This window comes from Saccostrea cucullata, unplaced genomic scaffold (assembly GCF_032062105.1).
Source record: "Saccostrea cucullata isolate Sc308-1 unplaced genomic scaffold, CSIRO_AGI_Scuc_v1 ctg41, whole genome shotgun sequence".
Lineage (NCBI taxonomy): Eukaryota > Metazoa > Mollusca > Bivalvia > Ostreida > Ostreidae > Saccostrea > Saccostrea cuccullata.
Genome location: NW_026930623.1, coordinates 326,256 through 344,932, shown reverse-complemented (window position 1 = coordinate 344,932; position 18,677 = coordinate 326,256). Strand labels below are relative to the sequence as shown.

Genomic DNA, 18,677 nt, shown 5'->3' with positions numbered 1-18,677 from the left:
TACTTATCAAGGTGCTTTTTTTATGGTGTGATATTTTTTAATTAATATTCAAGTATGTCATCTGAAAAACATAATTAATTTCATTTGCATTTTTGGTAAATATTCATGAATAATAATTAATAAATTACCAAAGAAAAGAACACTGTGAAATGAACTATGACGTTTATACTCTGCTAAGTGCTAAGCTACTTACCTTCATTTATATCCTTAAAAACATTCATAAATAAAATCTGTGGTCTAAACGTCATGGAGTAGCTGACACAACCTAAAGCTAAAACCTTAATGCTCACACGCACAGTTCGATCTGGAATCAACTGATCCTTAGTTCCACTCAAAAGGAACCTTCGACAGATCACACGAATACAGAAGTCTAACGGCACATCATCTAATAAACTCCCTAGATTCTGTGTCACATCTGTCTGATTGGAATTCTGTATCTGAGTTTTCTCATCAACTTCTGGTAAAACATCCTCCTCCAATTCTGGGTTTCCATTCATGTCCTGCCCTCCCCCTTTTTTAGCTTTTGGGGGTGAGGACAACTTATTCAGGCTTTGCTGGCTACCATTAGCACTAGAAACTTGAGACAAGTTTGATTTTTCTGACACGTCTTCATTCAGGTCCCCTATTTCTATCCCAGAATACCTAGTGTCTAGAGTAGTGACGACAATGCCTGCATCACAGGTGTCTACATCTAGAGCTCCGTCATTGCCTGCTGATTCAGAGCCCTGCTCACTGGACATTTGTGCCCTGTAGCTAGCTACGAGGTCTGATACATTGTCTTCTGAAGCTTCTGAGGGGTCTACTATTGATTCTGTTACCTCCAGCTCATCGGCAGTGCTATCTTCACATAACTTAGACATGGAGGATATTTCTGTCAATCCTATAATAGATATATTAATTATAACTGAAAATAAAGGGGGCATCAAAAATCAGTTTAAATTTTCATGTAATTCATGTATATTATACAGTACAAAGCAAGCAAACAAATCTTTTCGTTTGTTCATCTTCTAAAATTAATTTTTTTTTAACCTTCACCTGGTTGTGAACTTTGATCCACTTTGAAAATGCAGGATCTTGTGATACTTTTGGGTGTGGTCAGTATGGAGACCAAAAGAGGGGAGGGGTTTCTGAGGAGCTGCTGGAAAGTTTCCAGAGCTCCTGTCACAACGTTATGGTCAGAGTGTCCCATCAAGTGAAGCAATAGCTGTATCACCTGCAGAAAACAAAATGGAAGGCTCTATAAAAATATATCTTATATATGAAGCATAAAGTTCAAAGATCAGCTTGTTGTAATTTTAAAAATCTTTTCAGAAACTAAATCCCTACATACCATGATAAACTGCTCCTTGCTGATGGTCTGTTCTTTCTCTTTTGTCATCACACCAAAGCTGCCTTTCAGTCCCTGCTTTTCCTGTCCTGATTCATTGAGGTGTGGGATAAGTGACCTCAGACACAGTAAGACCCCAATCAAGGTGTGTAAACTGGTCTCCTCATCCACTGGAAGGACCATGTCTGTTTGTAAAAGAGACATATTAAAGTGTAGTCTGATGTAAGACTATAAATGTTCTCACTTACAGGTTTTATGACAGGGTTGACATGAATTGAGATTACTAAAAGCAGAAAAAAGAATTAAAATGTTTATAAGATTTTCTCTCCATCATTCCATTTGTCTGTCTGTCTCTCAATCTTTCATGATCTTTTATAATGACTAACTTTCTAGACTAAATGAAGAGAAGATTTCAGAATGTGAATATTCTCCATACAAATTACCCAGCAGTGATCCCAGGAGGTGGTTGTAAAATGAAGCAGGACTTCTGCTGTGTTCACATATCAGGACCAGACTGGTCGCTGCCATTCTCCTTGTTGCTGCAGAGGTGGATTTCAGGTTAGGAAGAAAGGACTTTATAAGAGCCTGCAAATAAAAGAGCCACAAAATTCCCAAGACATATGATGATATACATGTATAAACAACTACTGGAATCTATGTGTTAGTCAAGATTAATTTTTTTGACTTCCTTTGACAAAAACATGAAAATTATTGATGGCAAAGTACAAGTAATAGGAACATGTACATGTATGCATGGTGTTAATGTCAAACTTAAGTTAACGATCAGGTTACCTTTATTTCAGATTCATTCAATTATCAGGTTAGCTTATTTCAGATTTAATTAATTATCAGGTTACCTTGATTTCAGATTCATTGGCGAATCCAATCAGAGGTGGACAGATCTTCTGCATGGATTGAGACAGAGTGTCCTGGATTGCTTCATCTTCTCTCTTACATATCCGAGCAATGCATGGCAACAAATTAACTATGTATGGTCTGGAGAAACCAACAAAAGAATACTGTACATCCATCACTGGAGACATTGTTATACAATAGTAAAATACATGCAAATGAAAAATGAATAAATAATTCAGTTCATATGATTGATAAAACTCCTTGAATTCAAATTCAGTCCAAAAAATATTATGACAAATAAAAATGAAAGTGAAAATATGAAGGATTAAAATGCAAATCTGAGAATATGACCAAATTTACATTTATTTACTTTATGTGAAAAACAGTTACCTGCATTTCTGTGGACGAATAAGATGAGCCATCTCAGAAAATCGCCACAGCGCTGCTCTTAATGTCCGACTGCTGCCATTTTTCTTGATTTCCTTATAAAGCTCCACTTGCAGTCTTCCAAGATTTGTCTCAAGCAAGATCTGAATCAAACAAACATAAAACTGAACAGAATTTGTCAAAAAGTGAAGTTTCAAAATGAACACATCAACAACTAACCATGTACTGAAAAAACTTACATATATGACTTGAATTTCACACGTTATTAAAAAGAACATTCAATGAAAATAAAAAGTCCTTAAAAAGGAGAAAATACCAGTATATGTACTATTAAATGGTTTATAACTACATCAGATTATCAAGCATTCTAACCTTTGAAATACTGAGTGCACATGCATTTTTTAAAGATATTTTGTTTACATATACTTCTGTTCTAAATATTATTACCAAAGGTTATGATGAATTTTTCATGCCAATTTATCTGTGCTTGATTTATATAAATATCACAAAACTTTTAATGTTGCAATTTTAAAATACGATTGCTTCATAGAACTAAAAGTTCAAACTAGATATCTCATACTCTTTAAACTGTAGGGTAATACTTTGTACACAGATACTTTCCTCAAACAAAATTAATACCTTTATAGATCTGTTCAAACATTCATCTGCTACCATTCGTACATCGGATTCTGCATCATCACACAGAGTTAGGAATGTCTCCATCGCAATACCAAGGAATTTGGGAAAATCCACTATGGCCCTATTTCAAAAAAGAAATATTTAATATAACCTCTGTTACAAACACAGCAAATTTTTCATAAATTCACTATGCATACCATTACCTTGTATGCACATGAGTATTCAGTTCAAATTTACCAACAAATTGTGAGATATATAAAATCACCTCATATTAGGAGCACAGATGCTGTCAGCCACAAGATTACAGTTGATCATTTTGTCCTTTCTGCTTACAGGAGCTTGTTCTTTTTTCCTAAAAAAAAAAAATGCATCAAACAATCATTAAAGGGCCATCATTAAATATTTTAAATGCAATTAATATATGCACATTTTTTATGGAAAATGAATTTATGCATTAATTAAGTCTTACACTGTGAATACATGTAATACTGAATTCAAAAGAGTTAACAGATATAGAATATCTTGATGATAATGATATTACTTTGCTGGATCCTCTGCAGATGACCCTGGAGGCTGAAACACCCTAAGGGCTTCAAATGCCTTGATCAGCTTCTCAATAGTAGCCATTGTGTAGGAGGTCCTTTACATCACATCCTACAATTATCCACGTAGCTAATAATATCATACATATGTTCATAAATGTAATCATTGTCTTTGACTAAAATTTTGCCAAATGACATATGATCTATAAGGCCCGAATATGCAGAAAAAGATATAACCGTTACAAAAAAATATAACTTGTAAAGGAGTTGAAGAAAACATTCAGTCAAACAAAGATTGAAAGAAACACTTTAAGAAGTCTCTGATACAGAAATAGAATTGAGAGGCCGATTTTTAGTGTTCCGACAGGTCTTTCATGAAGACACTTATATATACACTACATTTAAAACATGCATGTAACCTGCAAAAACACAGTTTTGAATTCCGCCAGGCAACTCTTGCAGAGTTTTTTTGTAAAGACATGACAATCAATAAAAATACTTATGTTCTCTTTTACATTTCATTGTGTTAAACATTTCACAAACCATTATTTATCTGGACTTGAGCCTAGCACAAAGAATTATTGATTTTTCTCTTGATTCTCGTATCCTCACATTTTCTGCCCTGTCTCTGAACGGAAGTACATGTCACGTGAGAAAAACATTATCGTAAAGAAGAAAACCCGCTCAAACAAACAAAATTAATCCGAAGTAAGTCCGTCTAACACTCGAAAAAATAATGGGAAAATGTACTAAAAAATAACGAAAATTAAACGACGGTAAATTTTTAGACGGGTGTGTTGAAATCCTTTACAGGACTCAAAATAAAAATTGGAAGATATTTATTTCGCTAAATACAGAGACATGAAAAAGGTCGCTGGTACAGTGTATTTCAACACTTTGATATAACCATTCCTCTCGATTTTAAAGACAATTTTTATGCTCCCATAATCGAAGATTGGAGGGTATATAGTTTTTGTCATGTCTGTTTGTCTATCTGTTTGATTTTCCGCAAAAACTTTAACCTTGCCCATAACTTTTGATTTAGGTTAGAGGAGCTACGACTTTCATATTTCATGTATTCCTTGTGACAAGACCTTTCTTTGGAAGACCACCATTTGACCTTTTGAACTTGACTTTTCACTTTTACACAAAAATTCCAAACTTTTACGTTGGCCATAACTTTTGAACGGTGGATACCAGGACTTTCATACTTCACATATATATATTCTTTGTGAGAAGACCTTTCATTGGATACCAACAACTTTGACCTTGGAGATTTACGTATTTTTTTTTTAAAACTTTAACCTCGGCCATAACTTTTGAACGGTAAGGGCTAGGACTTTCATACTTCTCATATATATTCTTGTGACAAGACCTTCCATTGGATACTTACAACCGTGACCCTTTGACCTACCTTTAAAAAACCCTTGACCATAACGTTTGAAGGGTTAGGGCTAGGACTTTTATACTTCACATATTTTTTAAAATTTTACCTTGGAGTTTTGACCTATTAAAAAAAAAATTTAACCTTGGCCATAACTTTTGAATGGTTGGAACTAGGGCTTTCATATTTCACACATGTAATTCTTGTGACAAGACCATTCTAGAAACTAGAAACCAACAACTTTGACCCTTTGACCTTGCCACGGAGTTTGACCTACCTTTCAAAAACTCACCCTTGGCCATAACTTTTGAACAGATGGTGCTAGAACTTCATATTTCACAACTGTATTTATTGTGAGAAGACATTACTTTAAAACTAAATCAAAAGTTATGAGCAACGTTAAAGTTTTTGTGACGGACAGACAGACTGACAGACGGACAGACGTATGAGATTTAATGTCCCCTCGCTTTCGCGAAAGCGGGGGACAAAAAGCTTTATGATAAACGTTATAACTTAAACTTTTCAATCCTCAACTTCTCCTACTTATGAAACAATATGCCCTTGCCACCTGTATTTGAGAGTTATGGTACGCAAGGGCTTGCTCTAGATAAATTTGAATAATTTCTAAAACGGTAAGTTATTGACAAAAATTTGATAAAACAAGAATATTAAGAGTCTTGTTCAAAATCACAATTTCTTGTTCTATGGTCCACACAATGATCTTGTCAGCAAATACAATAATTATTTATTATTTAGTCAAATACTGACTGATGTTTTTCATGCTAATTGTTAGACCATTATTTTCACACTGAGTTGTCGACATCAATTTTTTCAATTTTTAACATACAACAATTCCCTACGATACAATAAAGTCCAGGATTTTTGACATCATTGACAAATGCTATTTCAATAAAAATGGAACTCTTAGTATAAAAAAAGATGCTTGAGTTTCTGATTGACAATATCTCCGTGGTTTTTCGAGACCTGGTCATTCAACAATCTACTGAAATTCCCACGGGTACGTATTTGGCCCCATTATTTGCATACCTATTTTTGCATTCATATGAAGGAGAATTTGTTCAAAAGCTTAAACATGAAAAGAAGAAAACAATTGCTGTTGCATTCAAATCGACATTTAGAGCTATCGGCGATGTATTGTTAATTAACAATGTTTTTTTCCCTTCTTATGTTGATACGATTTATCCCGTTGAGCTTGAAATCAAAGATAAAACAGAGTCTGACATATCTGTTTCATATTTGGATATTTTACTGGAAAAAGACGTTAATGGTAACAACCAAGCTTTATGATAAACATGATGACTTTGACTTTTCAATCCTCAACTTCCCTTACTTATGCAACAATATAACTTTTAAAATTATCACCTGCATACGGGGTTTGATTTGCTACTCAAGAGCGTGTATGCTCTACGTATGCGCAATTTCTAAAACTAGGTATGTTATTGACAAACAAGTTGATGGAACAGGAATATTAACAGTCTTGTTTAAAGTCCTCATTTCGCAAGTTCTGTGGTTGATACAATGATCATGGATGCAAATACAATCGATCATTGAAATAAAACTATAATTTAAATGCTGACGGAAGTTTTTCATTAATGGATTTTCCATTTATTTCCCGATCATGCACGATTGTTGATGCTGTTTAACGTCTCTCTCGAGCATTTTTCACTTGTATGGAGACGCCACAACTTGCAGGTGGAGAGCTGCAAACTTTGTCCTATACACGGCATTCAGGACCATTGAGCAGTGAGGGATCTTTTTCGTGCCAGCACCTACTGTGACACGGGATCTCGGTCTCATCCGAAGGATCGTTCCCACGTCCCACAGTGGGATTCGAGCTCGTAAGGTAAGGATCAACTCCTTACTCTGCGACCCTAGAGCAGACGCTCTAACCACTGTGCCACGCGGGAGACACAAGCACACGACGGATGTGACTGGTCGGCAGGTGTGCCCTCTCCTCCATGGCACCTGATCACAACTCTGATGTTTCAAAGGTCCGTGTTTGCCTTGCTCCTAATTTGTATTGTTTATAATAGTGGACTTTTGAGCTTGAATACTGTTCGTTATCTCCCAGTAGACACATTGTTGGGTCCTGCAGATGTTCTATCAAGCCTCTATCTTTATCTTTACTCCTCACATACTCAGTGCGTGTAAGTATATATACAGTAAAACTGTATCATTGAGGATATTTCCAAGAAAAAAGGTCAAATTTGGTGGTACCAAAAAGAAGGGTCTTGTTACAAGGCATACACTTGTGAAATATGAAAGCCATAGCCCCAACCTCAAATATATGTTTTTGCGGACAAACAGACAGAGAAAGGGACGGGACAAAAACTATTTACTAAGAATCATTGATAACGGGGTCATAAAAAGACAAAACTAAGTTAAATATTAAAGTATATAGTAGTAATCAGATTCGTTTAAAGTCAACATTTCGCCAATTTTATGTCGATGCAAGACCATGTTTGAATAAACAGTCTACGTTTGATCGGATTGAAATTTAGAGTACGTTATTCACAATTGCCCATCCCTCTCCTTGTAGGGAACCAATCATTAAGCCACAAGGCACATGGTACTGTAGATCACATAATTTTTGCGACACCTTATTTTCGCGAGATAGTCATTGACTCTTTATTAGCGAGACAAAATTTTCACGAATTGTGGTCATTGCTCTATATAATTTTAAGGAATTTTATTATACGCGAGAATGAAATTTTCGCGAGCATACCCTCTCGCGTAATTACACAAAAATAAAGTTCTCGCGAATAAAAAGTGATTTACAGTATCTGTATGCTCGTCATGCAAAACCCTTGATATTCTTAGCTATTGATAGTGACACAAGGTGTGTACAATTCTATGCATATTAATGAAATTCAAGTAAAGAAATGTGTAGAAAACGAATTATTGTATTCAAAATCAAGTGTCCTTTGAAACAATACAAATCAAGAGTAGAGCAACACGGTCCTTTAGAACATCATAGGTGCATCAAGTACCATGAAGGAGAAAGCATCCCCTCTCGACCGGTCACACCAGGTGTGTGCTCCTCGTCATGATCGGAAAAACACCCTAATCCAGACACAATGGCCTACATGTATATAGACTAAGTATGAAAAACGTCAGTCAGCATTTTGACATTGCCAATGTAGTGACCATAGAACTTTTGAAATGATGACTGTAAACGAGAGTGTTGACATCCCTGTATGTTTCATAGCAGGCCTTGTTTTTAGATATTTGCTCGTTCGCAAGAGCATGCTTTTGTGTATACATATAGAATTAATTGGAAGACACAAACCCCATATTTATTCCAGTAATACACACAAGGAAATACATAATAAAAATCGGATTTTATTGTATGCCGATTCTCTAATTAGTCGAAATTACAGTATATTATGTTTTTGAAGTTTTTGTTTGAGATCCGAATGATAAAGACTAATCATTGGCATTTCAGTATATTTTCCCTCTTTAGCAATCTCCATTGCTGTACATATGGTTGCAAAAGCAGACGACAGTTCTCCTTTTAATTCCAGCAGACGAGCTTTGGCAACACCGTACATCATCTGACGACGATGCTCTAAATCCTCCAAAGAATCCAATGAAAGCAGCCGTTCTGCTTCTCGTAAAGACTCCTCGGAAATTTTGTGATCCGGTATTATCATACAGCGTTTTCCGATGCCCAAATGACTGTAAACCATTCTTAGAATAAACAGTCTCCTCCAAAATATTTTTACGTCCTCGTCCTCATCAACGAGTCCTTGAAGACCCCGACTTGCTTCTAGCAACAACAATTTCTTTAATTCAGAAGATGGTCTCTTCTCTAACTCAGACAGACGAAAAACGACACTTTTGTAGACCATATCCACTGACTCGATGCAGGTATCAGTGGCGTTTGCATATTTAAATCCTTCCTTTAACATGCCACGTCCTTCCTCTCGTTTTCCAAGAGAGGACAAAACGTCTGCTTTTCGGCCGTACAGAAGGACTCTGGATACGTTAGGATTGCTGCTGTGGTCAATTACCTCTTCAATATCTCTAAACGCCCCTCCATAAGGATCTATGTCGTCTGTTTTGTTCGTTAGGGCATCTATTTCTGCTGCTTTCAGAGCGACATATCGGTCATACATGAATTGCCTCTTAGCGTCATTCTTTTCCAATTCTATATTTTGTCTCAACCTAACTCCTATGGATGAAAGATCAGCCTGAGGATTTTTAAAGGTGAATTCGTGAACTTGCTTCTTAATAAATTTAAAATATTGTTGTATGGCCTTTCTATTACCTACCGGGGCACGTGCCACTTCCTGGACAAGCTTAGTGCGAGTAAACTCATTGTAGTACGATATCAGGTCGTTTGCTAACTGTGCAAAATGTATAGAATACAGAATGAAAACAAACGCCCTTAAAGGATAACGTTTTCCAAGTTCGTCTGCGAGGATTTCATATGAAAACCAAAACGGTGGTTTTTCACATTTTACCTTGATTAAATTAAAACATTCCTTAGAAATATGTCCATGTTCACACAAAGTGTTGAGGAGGGGTTGTGGGCCCACCTCCAAAAGATACGTTGTGAAGAAACTTTTCAAAATATCTCTCTCCAACACATTCATGTAACTTCTGTCACCACATGAGATTGGAACTAGAATTCTGTCGTCTGCCTTCCTTTCGTGCGGATCGTCAGACGCCATGTTTGACAAATACTTTTATCACCTTGATCCAGAAACTACTTTCGTGTGTATACTTATAAATATCTTACTAGGTTAAGTATTTACACATACTTCTAAAATGCCAACTGTGGAAGAAATTTTTTTTTTTTTGCATGTTCATTTATAGAAGACTTGCACACGGTATACAAAACATTGCATATTTATTTATTATTAAGAATTTTCTGTATTCTTCTAATATCCTGAAGTTGGAATCAATAAGATAATCATTTGATAAGTTTTCTTTTAATGCATATATACAAAGCATAATTCAACAATCTCTTTTATTACAATATTTATTCAATACATACGAAATGTGATATCTTAATTGAGGTCCTAATGACTGTTAGATAGAACATAAAAGTAACTGATAAAAATGAATTGTCTATACGAATGTATATTTAATACACGCGAGTTACACCAATTTGTTACGGTAACCTTTGAAAAACCAAGTTAACTGTCATTTTCCACACTGCCCAGTTTCTCAGCATTCAATTTTTGAACATATGTCATCAAAACATAAATAATAACGAAACTAATACATATAATAATAACTGAATGATTATACAAGGTATAGTAAAACAAACAACAAGACATTTGGTGAAGATGATATCTTTAAATTTTTATGCGGAAGTAAGACAATATTATCTTGTCAAAGCCACGTTTATACGAATTAATTGTCATGTTGTAAATTTTGAATTTACCGGGTGGCAGTAAATACAAAACATTTCGTATTTACTGCCACCCGGTAAATTCAAAATTTACAACATGACATCATCATACTTGTGTTGTGTAGATATGGTGTTTTTAGAATTGCTTATTGCTCTTTCCTGAACCTTAATATTCAGGTCTGATTTACCCAACTTCTCACACCTGGTCGTCCTTGGAACATGGGAATATTCCACAGGGAGGCCCATTACTGTCAGAGCTGATTTCAAATCCGTCAGAAGAACTGCTTTCAAAGAGGACCTGTTGATTTATCACTACCTCTGATGAGGTGTTTGTATCTGTGGTTGACGATCTGGAAGATTGTCGGGAATAAATCGGTGAAATTGTGTTGAAGAGGTACTCGTCAGAAAGAATAACAACTTCTTCAACATTTTCATCGATATTTTGCAAAACCGCTTGATAGGCAGCAACATTTCCTTTTTCACTATAATTTCCTTCTCTCGCAAAGTCCATAACAATATCGATAATTTCCTTTGCTTTGCCAATAGCGCCTTGTAGATGACAAAAGCGAGCGACTGCAATTCCATACATCATTTTTCGACGATGTTCTAACTCCTCCAATTTATCTTCTTGAAACATTCTCTCAACGACTTTTAATGATTCTGGAGAAACATGATACCCTTCGATAATTTCACCCCGTTTTCCTATCCCTAAATGACAAAATATTATTCTTAGTCTAAAAAGTCGGGACCAAAATAATCTCACATCGTCACTTTCCTCTGACAAAGAATCCAGTCCTATCGCAGCTTGTTCAAAAAGTTTTCTCTGATATTTTTTGTCTTTAGTTCGCTGAAACTGTAACAGGTAGAAAACCACACTTTTATATATCATATCTGTTGCCTCGATACACCTTTCGCACATGTCCTGCCACATGAAAGCATCCACGAGAAAGCTTTCTCCGTCGTTTGGGTTTGTTCCCAGAGATGACGAGATATCTGCTTGTCGACCAAGCATTAAAATTAGAGAGATTTCAGGACAAGAGCTTTCTGCTATGACTGCTTCAATTTCTTGGAATGGTTTTTCCTTTAGGATCGACGTTATCTGTCTGATTGGTGAGTGCATCTATTTCCGCTGCTTTCAGACAAATGTATTTGTCATAGAGAAAGCGTCTATGACCAGGCCTTTCTTCCTTTTCAATATCCTGTAACATGAGTTTGCCTATTTCACCAACTTCTGCGTAAGGATTAGAAGTGAATAGTCTGTGAACGTCCTGTTTGATCTTTTTGAAGTAATGTTGGATTTTTCTTCGTTCACCAACCTTTTTTCGAGGAATATCTCGGCATCGAGACATATGAAAGGTAAACAAATCTTGAGCAACTTGTATAAAGTTGTTCTGATGCAACACATATACAAGCTTAAGAGTTGTTACATGGTTTTCAATGTTTTCAGTAAGAATGCGGGCCTGTTTTTCATTCGATTCCTCTTTAATATCATCTATCTGTTTCAAACAACCTTCTGTCACCATACCGTATCCATTCAATATATTTGCAAGCATATGTAAGTTGACTGTTCTTTCAGTAAGACAGTAGGCAAAGATTTTCAAAGTAGGTTCAGGAATTCTCGATCCCTTATATTCTAAAAAATAACAAAACTTTTTTAATATATACAAATAAATAATTTTTATTTCATGCAATACTTTTAAATAAACAAAGTAAAAGAATTTTTCCTGAATTTAATATACCATCTGCATCTGTATATGAAGATTCTAGACCATCGTCAAACCAAATACTATGAAGAAGGGTGTCTCTCTTTGTAATGCCAAAACAACCTGCTCTGAAAGGAATGATTAAGAAAAAAAAAAAAATGGCAGAAAATGTTCATACAAATGACTTTTTGCATGACATGAATCTACATTATAGAAAATGAAAAAAAAAGAATCGTTTACAATTCTTTATTAGAATCCTATAATGCAACACATTTTCTTAAAGCCAATTTACATTATATAAATATATTTACATCCACTGAATATTTTCTCCTTTATTTCTTAAGAAAACCGATTTCGTTAATCACTGCATGAACTACATTAGGCATGTCGCCTGTACAGATTACTTGATCAGTGGCCATCAGTGAAACGTATAAAGACGTTCGCATCATTAATATAATAGTTAAACTTTTTAATCCTTCTTTAAATGATTATTTAAACAGATATAAACATAAACAATAAAATGTCTTTCTTTGTTTGTTATTACTGGAATTAACGGTCGCAGCTATTGCAGAAAAAAATTACATAATCCGCTTACGCAGGTTATGTATTTTTTCTACAACGGCTGCTTCCGTTAATTCCAGTAATAACAAACAAAGAAAGCATTTTATTGTTTAAATATCTCATACATAGGACAGTGCTACATTTATTTTTAACTTTTTTATCGACTCAATAATAATATTTATACTTCTGTTTGACACAATATTATTAATTTATCCAAAAGAAAAAAAACCTTCAGCAATACCACTTTTTCGCACTGTAGAGTTATCAATAATAAATTAATACATGTATAGTGAAAAAATTGAATGTTCTATTATGACCAAGATGCGAGGTACGCAAAAATATTGCGAAAGCAGGCCTATTTTTGTATTCAAATGAAGCAGAGTTTGTGCAAAATCTTATGCATGAAAAGGAGAAAACACATGTGGCCTTCAACTCGATATTTAGATAATTATATCAACGACATATTGTCTATTAACAATGGTAATTTCCATTCTTATGTTGATGCGATATATCCTGGTGAGCTTGAGATACACAATACCACATTGTCTGGCACATCTGTTTCATACTTGGATATTTCACTTGAAAAAGACGTCAATGGTAATCTAACAACCAAGCTCTATGATAAACGTGATGACTTTAACTTTTAATTTTATCGTCAACACCTTTTTACTTATGCAGCAATATACCTTCATGACCTGCATACGGAGTTTATATATCATCTCAGTTGATTCGATACACAAGAGCATGCTCAGTCTACGTATGAACAATTTCTAAAACAAGGTAAAATATTGACAAACAAGATGAGGAAACTAAAATATCAGCAGTTTCGTTTAAAATAATCTTTTCGAAAGTTCTATGTTCGATACAATGACCTTGTCAGCAAAGTTAGTTCATTATTTATACACTGAATTGATGACGGATTTTTCCCATTTTTTCCCGATTCACGATAAGGAACACACGGCGGATGTGACCGGTCGGCATGGGATGCTCACTCCTCCATCGCACCTAATCCCACCTCTGATGTTTTGGAGGTCCGTGTTTGCTCAGCTCCTATTTTGAATTGTTTTATGGACTTTGATCTTGAATACTGTTCGTAAATCTCCATATCCTTCATGCAATATGTGATGAACACAATACAATTATAATACGAGTAAATGTATGGAAAGAAATATCAGATGTGTGTACGTTACCAGGAAGATCGATATCAAAATCTTCAGGGTCGGAAATTGGTATCCTTTCACACTGGATAGTGCGCAGCCGGATATTGGATGATTCGTTTAAGGAGTCCAGGTTTAAGGGGGTGAACTTCTGTTGACCGCCTAGATTACTTGCGCTTGTATTATCGTCGTTTTCTAAGGAATGCAAGTCTAACGGAGGGGTTGCCCTTTCTCTTGGATTAATCTCTTTCCTATTTGTCTAAAGAAAAGTTTTAGAAATTACAAATTTGGTTTTAATGATGGTTCAGAGATGTGTGAATGGAAAAAAGAACAAAGTTCAGCTTACACTCTGGTCGTATCCTTTACTTCTAGTACTCTCTTGCTTTTCATTTTTCCCTATTTGTATAGTTTTGTAACTTTTGTTGTCTTCTAATGATTTAAGGTTAAGTGGTAATCCCTGTAATTCTATCAGAAAAATTAAATTTTAAATTGTAAGTCAGAATTACTGTGAGCAAATCAAGCAATAACACAACTGTTTTCTAATTCCAGATCACTCTTCTCCTCCGTCCCCTTTACCTGACAAAGTTGAAATACTTAAACCAAATAATCTTAATACCTAGTATGTGCATTAGAAATCAGCCTTGAATTTGGCTGGAGACAACTATAACAATTTCATCTTGTGATTAAAAGTTACAAAGGGAACAAACAAGTTGGTAAAAATATAGAATACCAAGAAAACCGCGATCTTCCTCAGGTTCGGATGACAAGATCCTCTTATTATGGATGGATGGTTCCTTCAAGGATTCTGGATCTGACTGGGCACATCTTTTGATACTCTCTGAAGTACTGGAGGTTGTACCGTGGTCGCTATTATTGTAATCTGAATCAAAGAGAGAAACAAGATCATTTCTTTTTGGTTAAGCCCTTCGACCTCATTACTTTCGATTCACTCCAGCCATTTTGACACATATCGGCATTACGTGATTATACTTGATGCCCTGAAAACGCTATCTAATAAACGTGTGCCAATTGGAAAAAAGTAACAAATGAAGAAATAGATATTTTAACTATATTTTATTCAATCATCTTACCACCACTATTGCGTTCATTAAAAGCGGAAATCGACTTTTCTCCTTCGTTTTGTATTGACGTTGTGGAAAAGGAGCTCTTCAATGAAACCCATTTTTGAAGATCCAACGAATTTTTGTCGTTCTTCAACGAATTTTCGTCTAATTCAGACCATTCAACGAAGAAATTTTCACCATCCATGGCCCTGAAAGTAAATATTTTTTCTCAAAAATAGTCCAATGAAATTCAAAATGATAGCAATCGATCAATGTTAAGTAAGGAATTCAGTGCTGCTACTAACATATGTATACAGATATATCTATTTTTTCATAATCTCCGTATTTCTGAAACCTTCCCTGCGACATTAATTACATAGTTGTTCAATAAGATATTTTGTTTTTTATTCTTACCTGAACTTAACAAATTCATCTGTACACACATGTATGCATATAATGAAAAACAAAATCCAACGGGAATAGACATATTTTCTCTTGTTTATTTTTTTGATTTAAAGGGTTCTTTGTAGGGATGTCAACGAATATTCGAGTACTCGACTATCGTTCGATCATACCGACTATCGACTAAAATTTCTTTAGTCGGTTATTCGTTAAAAATGTGTTTCATCAAAGTAATTTTGAATTCAAGACAATAAACTTACATTTGCATATTTCATTTATTAACAGATCAATATTTTCATATGTAAAATTAAGGGTATAGTTTAACTGTTCAAAGGAAATTATTTGTACGTCGATGTATGTTCGGCAAACATGTCTATTCAGGAAGAATTATGTTGATTACTAGTAAACAGCTATTACAAAATCGTAAATACATGTAAATCGGGGTCAGTTTATATGAGAATATTTCTACCGTGTTTTCTTTTTCTGATATTAATTTCATACAATCATTGATTGTTTGCACAAAATTTCATAATTTAAATTTATCCCAAGCTCTCGCTCTCTCTTTGTTTTCATAAGAGACGCGCTTTAATTGTTTACCTGTCCAAGATCATTGACGGACACGTAATAATTGGCTTCAATTATAGGGTACATGTACTACCGTTATGGAAAGAAAGAACAAATACAGGCGTTTGATATTCTGCATTTAGATAAAACGTGCAGCTAATATATTAATTTTGAAATTAAATACATTAGATACATATTGATGTACAGTTACTTTTTATTGCACTACGTACATGTTTACAATTCAGAAATTCGTTGTACTAGTATAATAGTGAAAGCGTAGGTTAAATATTGTAAATTAGTCTGTAAAAGACAACAGTGAAACTATTACGAAAAAATAATTAAATTAAACGAATATTCGACTATCGTTCGACTAAAGCATCCGACTATTCGGCTAAGCTGTCCGAGTAAAATTGACATCCCTAGTTCTTTGACACTCAACTGACATGCAAGATATATGTCACGACGCTAATTATGTCAGACCTGCATACAAGTTCATTAAGTCGACACGCAAGGTAGATCAATCAGAATAAGACAAGTATTTTTCTTTAATATCATCTTCCAATTACTGTTATTGCCAACACTAAAGAATTCATGGAATAAAATATGTAAGAATAGCATAAAATGTATGTACTGAACAACAACATGGACGTTTAAAGTCCCCATTCCACAAAAAAGGTTAGTTAGTGTTTTGTTGACATCAATAAATATGGCGACTTACCGTAAAGTTATTTAAGTCCGAGAAATCCAGAAAGTAGTATTGCCAATGTTAACCCTAAACATACTTCGACAAATGTTGACCCTAAACATTCTTCATCCTTTTTGTTAGAACAGTCCCACTACATAACTGAAATAGTACCTCTGAAACTTTTGGTTTCACATATACTATTATAATGGAACATTTAAATTTAGATCCATTGAAAGACGCAAAGGTTGAATTAGCTCAGCAACACATATCTGCTTTCTCAATATAATTTTATGTAAACATTGTCATTCATTATATTGTGTGTTGTCTACGACTTAGTTATTGACTCAAACATCATCATAAATCTGAAATTGAGACAAAAGACATATATAATTAAATAATACTTTGATTAACATACCTTACAGGCGCGGATCCAGGACTTTTTTCTCGGGGGTGTCGCATTAAATGTCAGGCACATATAATTGTGTGATCAAAAAAGTTGCTAACTTATCCAACCATGGAAAAAAGAATGAAAAACGATTTAGCGTGTTTATTTATGTATAGATAGAGGGGAGCAGGGCAATGATGTAGACAATTTCGCAGTCATAATCTTCAGCTACATGACTCTTCTTTCTATTTTAGAAGGATCTGTGTTTTTTACACAGAATTTAATCTAATAACTCCAAAGGGTTCCCGGATCCCACATCATCCCCGCTAAGATGTATCAATAAAGCATAAAAGACATGATTTTAATGGCCAAATACCCGCGTCTTAACCAGCAAAGACTGCAGTAAAAATATTGCTAAAACAGTAAGCAATAACACATAAATTAAAACAAAACAGTTAAATCGGTTCGTTCCCATGTTGATCGAACTGTAAAATTTGCTATTCCCATTTCGCCTACAGGTAACATCAAAATGTTTTGCAGTGCATTAAAGACGAAATGGGAACTTGAAAAAGCTTGCAGAAACATTCTTTCTGTAGAATATTATAGGGATTTCATAAGCGGCAAAACACTACAAAAACCTACCTTCCATGTATTGTAAAGTGGTCTATCTACGATCAGTCGATCAGTAAAATGATTGGTATGACTTCCTCATTTTGTTTATTCCTGGAAAAAGACGCAATAAAAGGGGCGTATCTTATCGTGGATGTCCAGTATTATTTTATCATAAATTTTATTTTTTAACTGTTTTGTTAAATCAAAGAACTAAATGCGGTATATTTTTTTGCATATATTTGCCCCCACAAAAGTCAAATTTTGAAAACTTCCTGAAATGTGCTGAATTCTATAAATTGTATGAGAAATATAAATTAACAGAAAATATAATAGTGTCAAAGCAGTGTATTCACAATTTTTGTTTTTATGACGTCACAAACTAGTCCGATTTTATATCCTTTTACAAAAAGAGGACAAAATGGACATAATTTCAACAATTTTAGCTTTAAAATTTATAGAGCGCAAGTTTGTTCAGGAACAATATTGACATATTTCAAGGATATTATCATTCTACACATTATATCAAAATATTGATCCTGAACACACGTGCGCTCGGTGACTTTTACTCAAAATATCGACGAAATATGTACATTTTTCTGTAAAATTCATAAAAAACTGAAATTTACGTCATGTTTGTGACGTCATTACGTACATATGGCGTCATTACTTATGAAAATATTCAGTGCTTTGAAGTCAGCATATACTCCCCTGTTTAAGAATTTAATTAAATATATCTCCATCAAAGTTTGATTTGAGGGGCAAATATTGGTAATTACCGAATAAAGTTCTTTATTTGAAAATTGAAAGTATGCACAAATGTTGGTTTATTTTGTCAAAAATCAATTTATGAATAAATATTAAAATTATTGTTACATTTTTTTATTCTCCCTTTTCAAGAATTGTTTCATAAGAGCTAAAAGATATGTTATAAAAATATTTGAATAAGATAGAAACATTCGGAAAAACCTATGTAACAAATTATATAATACATGTAATAACTTAAGTAAGAGGAAATATTTTAGCTATC

General features: G+C 34.3%; 2 protein-coding genes, 1 long non-coding RNA gene and 1 pseudogene across 3 annotated transcripts in view; all 4 read right to left on the bottom strand.

Annotated features, from left to right (window-relative positions):
* Nucleotides 1–4,383, bottom strand: part of LOC134229338 (huntingtin-like) — a 34,423-nt gene extending 30,040 nt beyond the window's left edge. Inside the window, exons 1-10 of the mRNA XM_062711076.1 lie at nucleotides 4,290–4,383; nucleotides 3,750–3,862; nucleotides 3,474–3,560; nucleotides 3,209–3,329; nucleotides 2,573–2,712; nucleotides 2,185–2,323; nucleotides 1,771–1,912; nucleotides 1,331–1,512; nucleotides 1,030–1,213; nucleotides 194–880 (exon numbers count right to left, since the gene is read on the bottom strand). Coding sequence (XP_062567060.1) covers nucleotides 194–880; nucleotides 1,030–1,213; nucleotides 1,331–1,512; nucleotides 1,771–1,912; nucleotides 2,185–2,323; nucleotides 2,573–2,712; nucleotides 3,209–3,329; nucleotides 3,474–3,560; nucleotides 3,750–3,835 — 1,768 coding nt within the window. The 5' untranslated portion in view covers nucleotides 3,836–3,862; nucleotides 4,290–4,383. The remainder of the gene's footprint in view (nucleotides 1–193; nucleotides 881–1,029; nucleotides 1,214–1,330; nucleotides 1,513–1,770; nucleotides 1,913–2,184; nucleotides 2,324–2,572; nucleotides 2,713–3,208; nucleotides 3,330–3,473; nucleotides 3,561–3,749; nucleotides 3,863–4,289) is intronic.
* A 4,054-nt stretch (nucleotides 4,384–8,437) lies between these two features.
* LOC134229336 (uncharacterized) lies at nucleotides 8,438–10,002 on the bottom strand. The gene has a single exon (XM_062711072.1). The coding sequence runs from the start codon at nucleotides 9,829–9,831 to the stop codon at nucleotides 8,530–8,532; it is 1,302 nt and encodes a 433-aa protein (XP_062567056.1). The 5' UTR covers nucleotides 9,832–10,002; the 3' UTR covers nucleotides 8,438–8,529.
* A 617-nt stretch (nucleotides 10,003–10,619) lies between these two features.
* Nucleotides 10,620–12,265, bottom strand: LOC134229345 (uncharacterized; annotated as a pseudogene).
* Nucleotides 12,266–13,977: 1,712 nt separating this feature from the next.
* On the bottom strand, nucleotides 13,978–14,813 carry LOC134229335 (uncharacterized). The gene is made up of 3 exons (XR_009984162.1): nucleotides 14,669–14,813; nucleotides 14,285–14,403; nucleotides 13,978–14,197 (listed from the first exon to the last, which is right to left on the bottom strand). It is a non-coding gene; the product is annotated as an uncharacterized LOC134229335 (long non-coding RNA).
* Nucleotides 14,814–18,677: the final 3,864 nt, after the last annotated feature.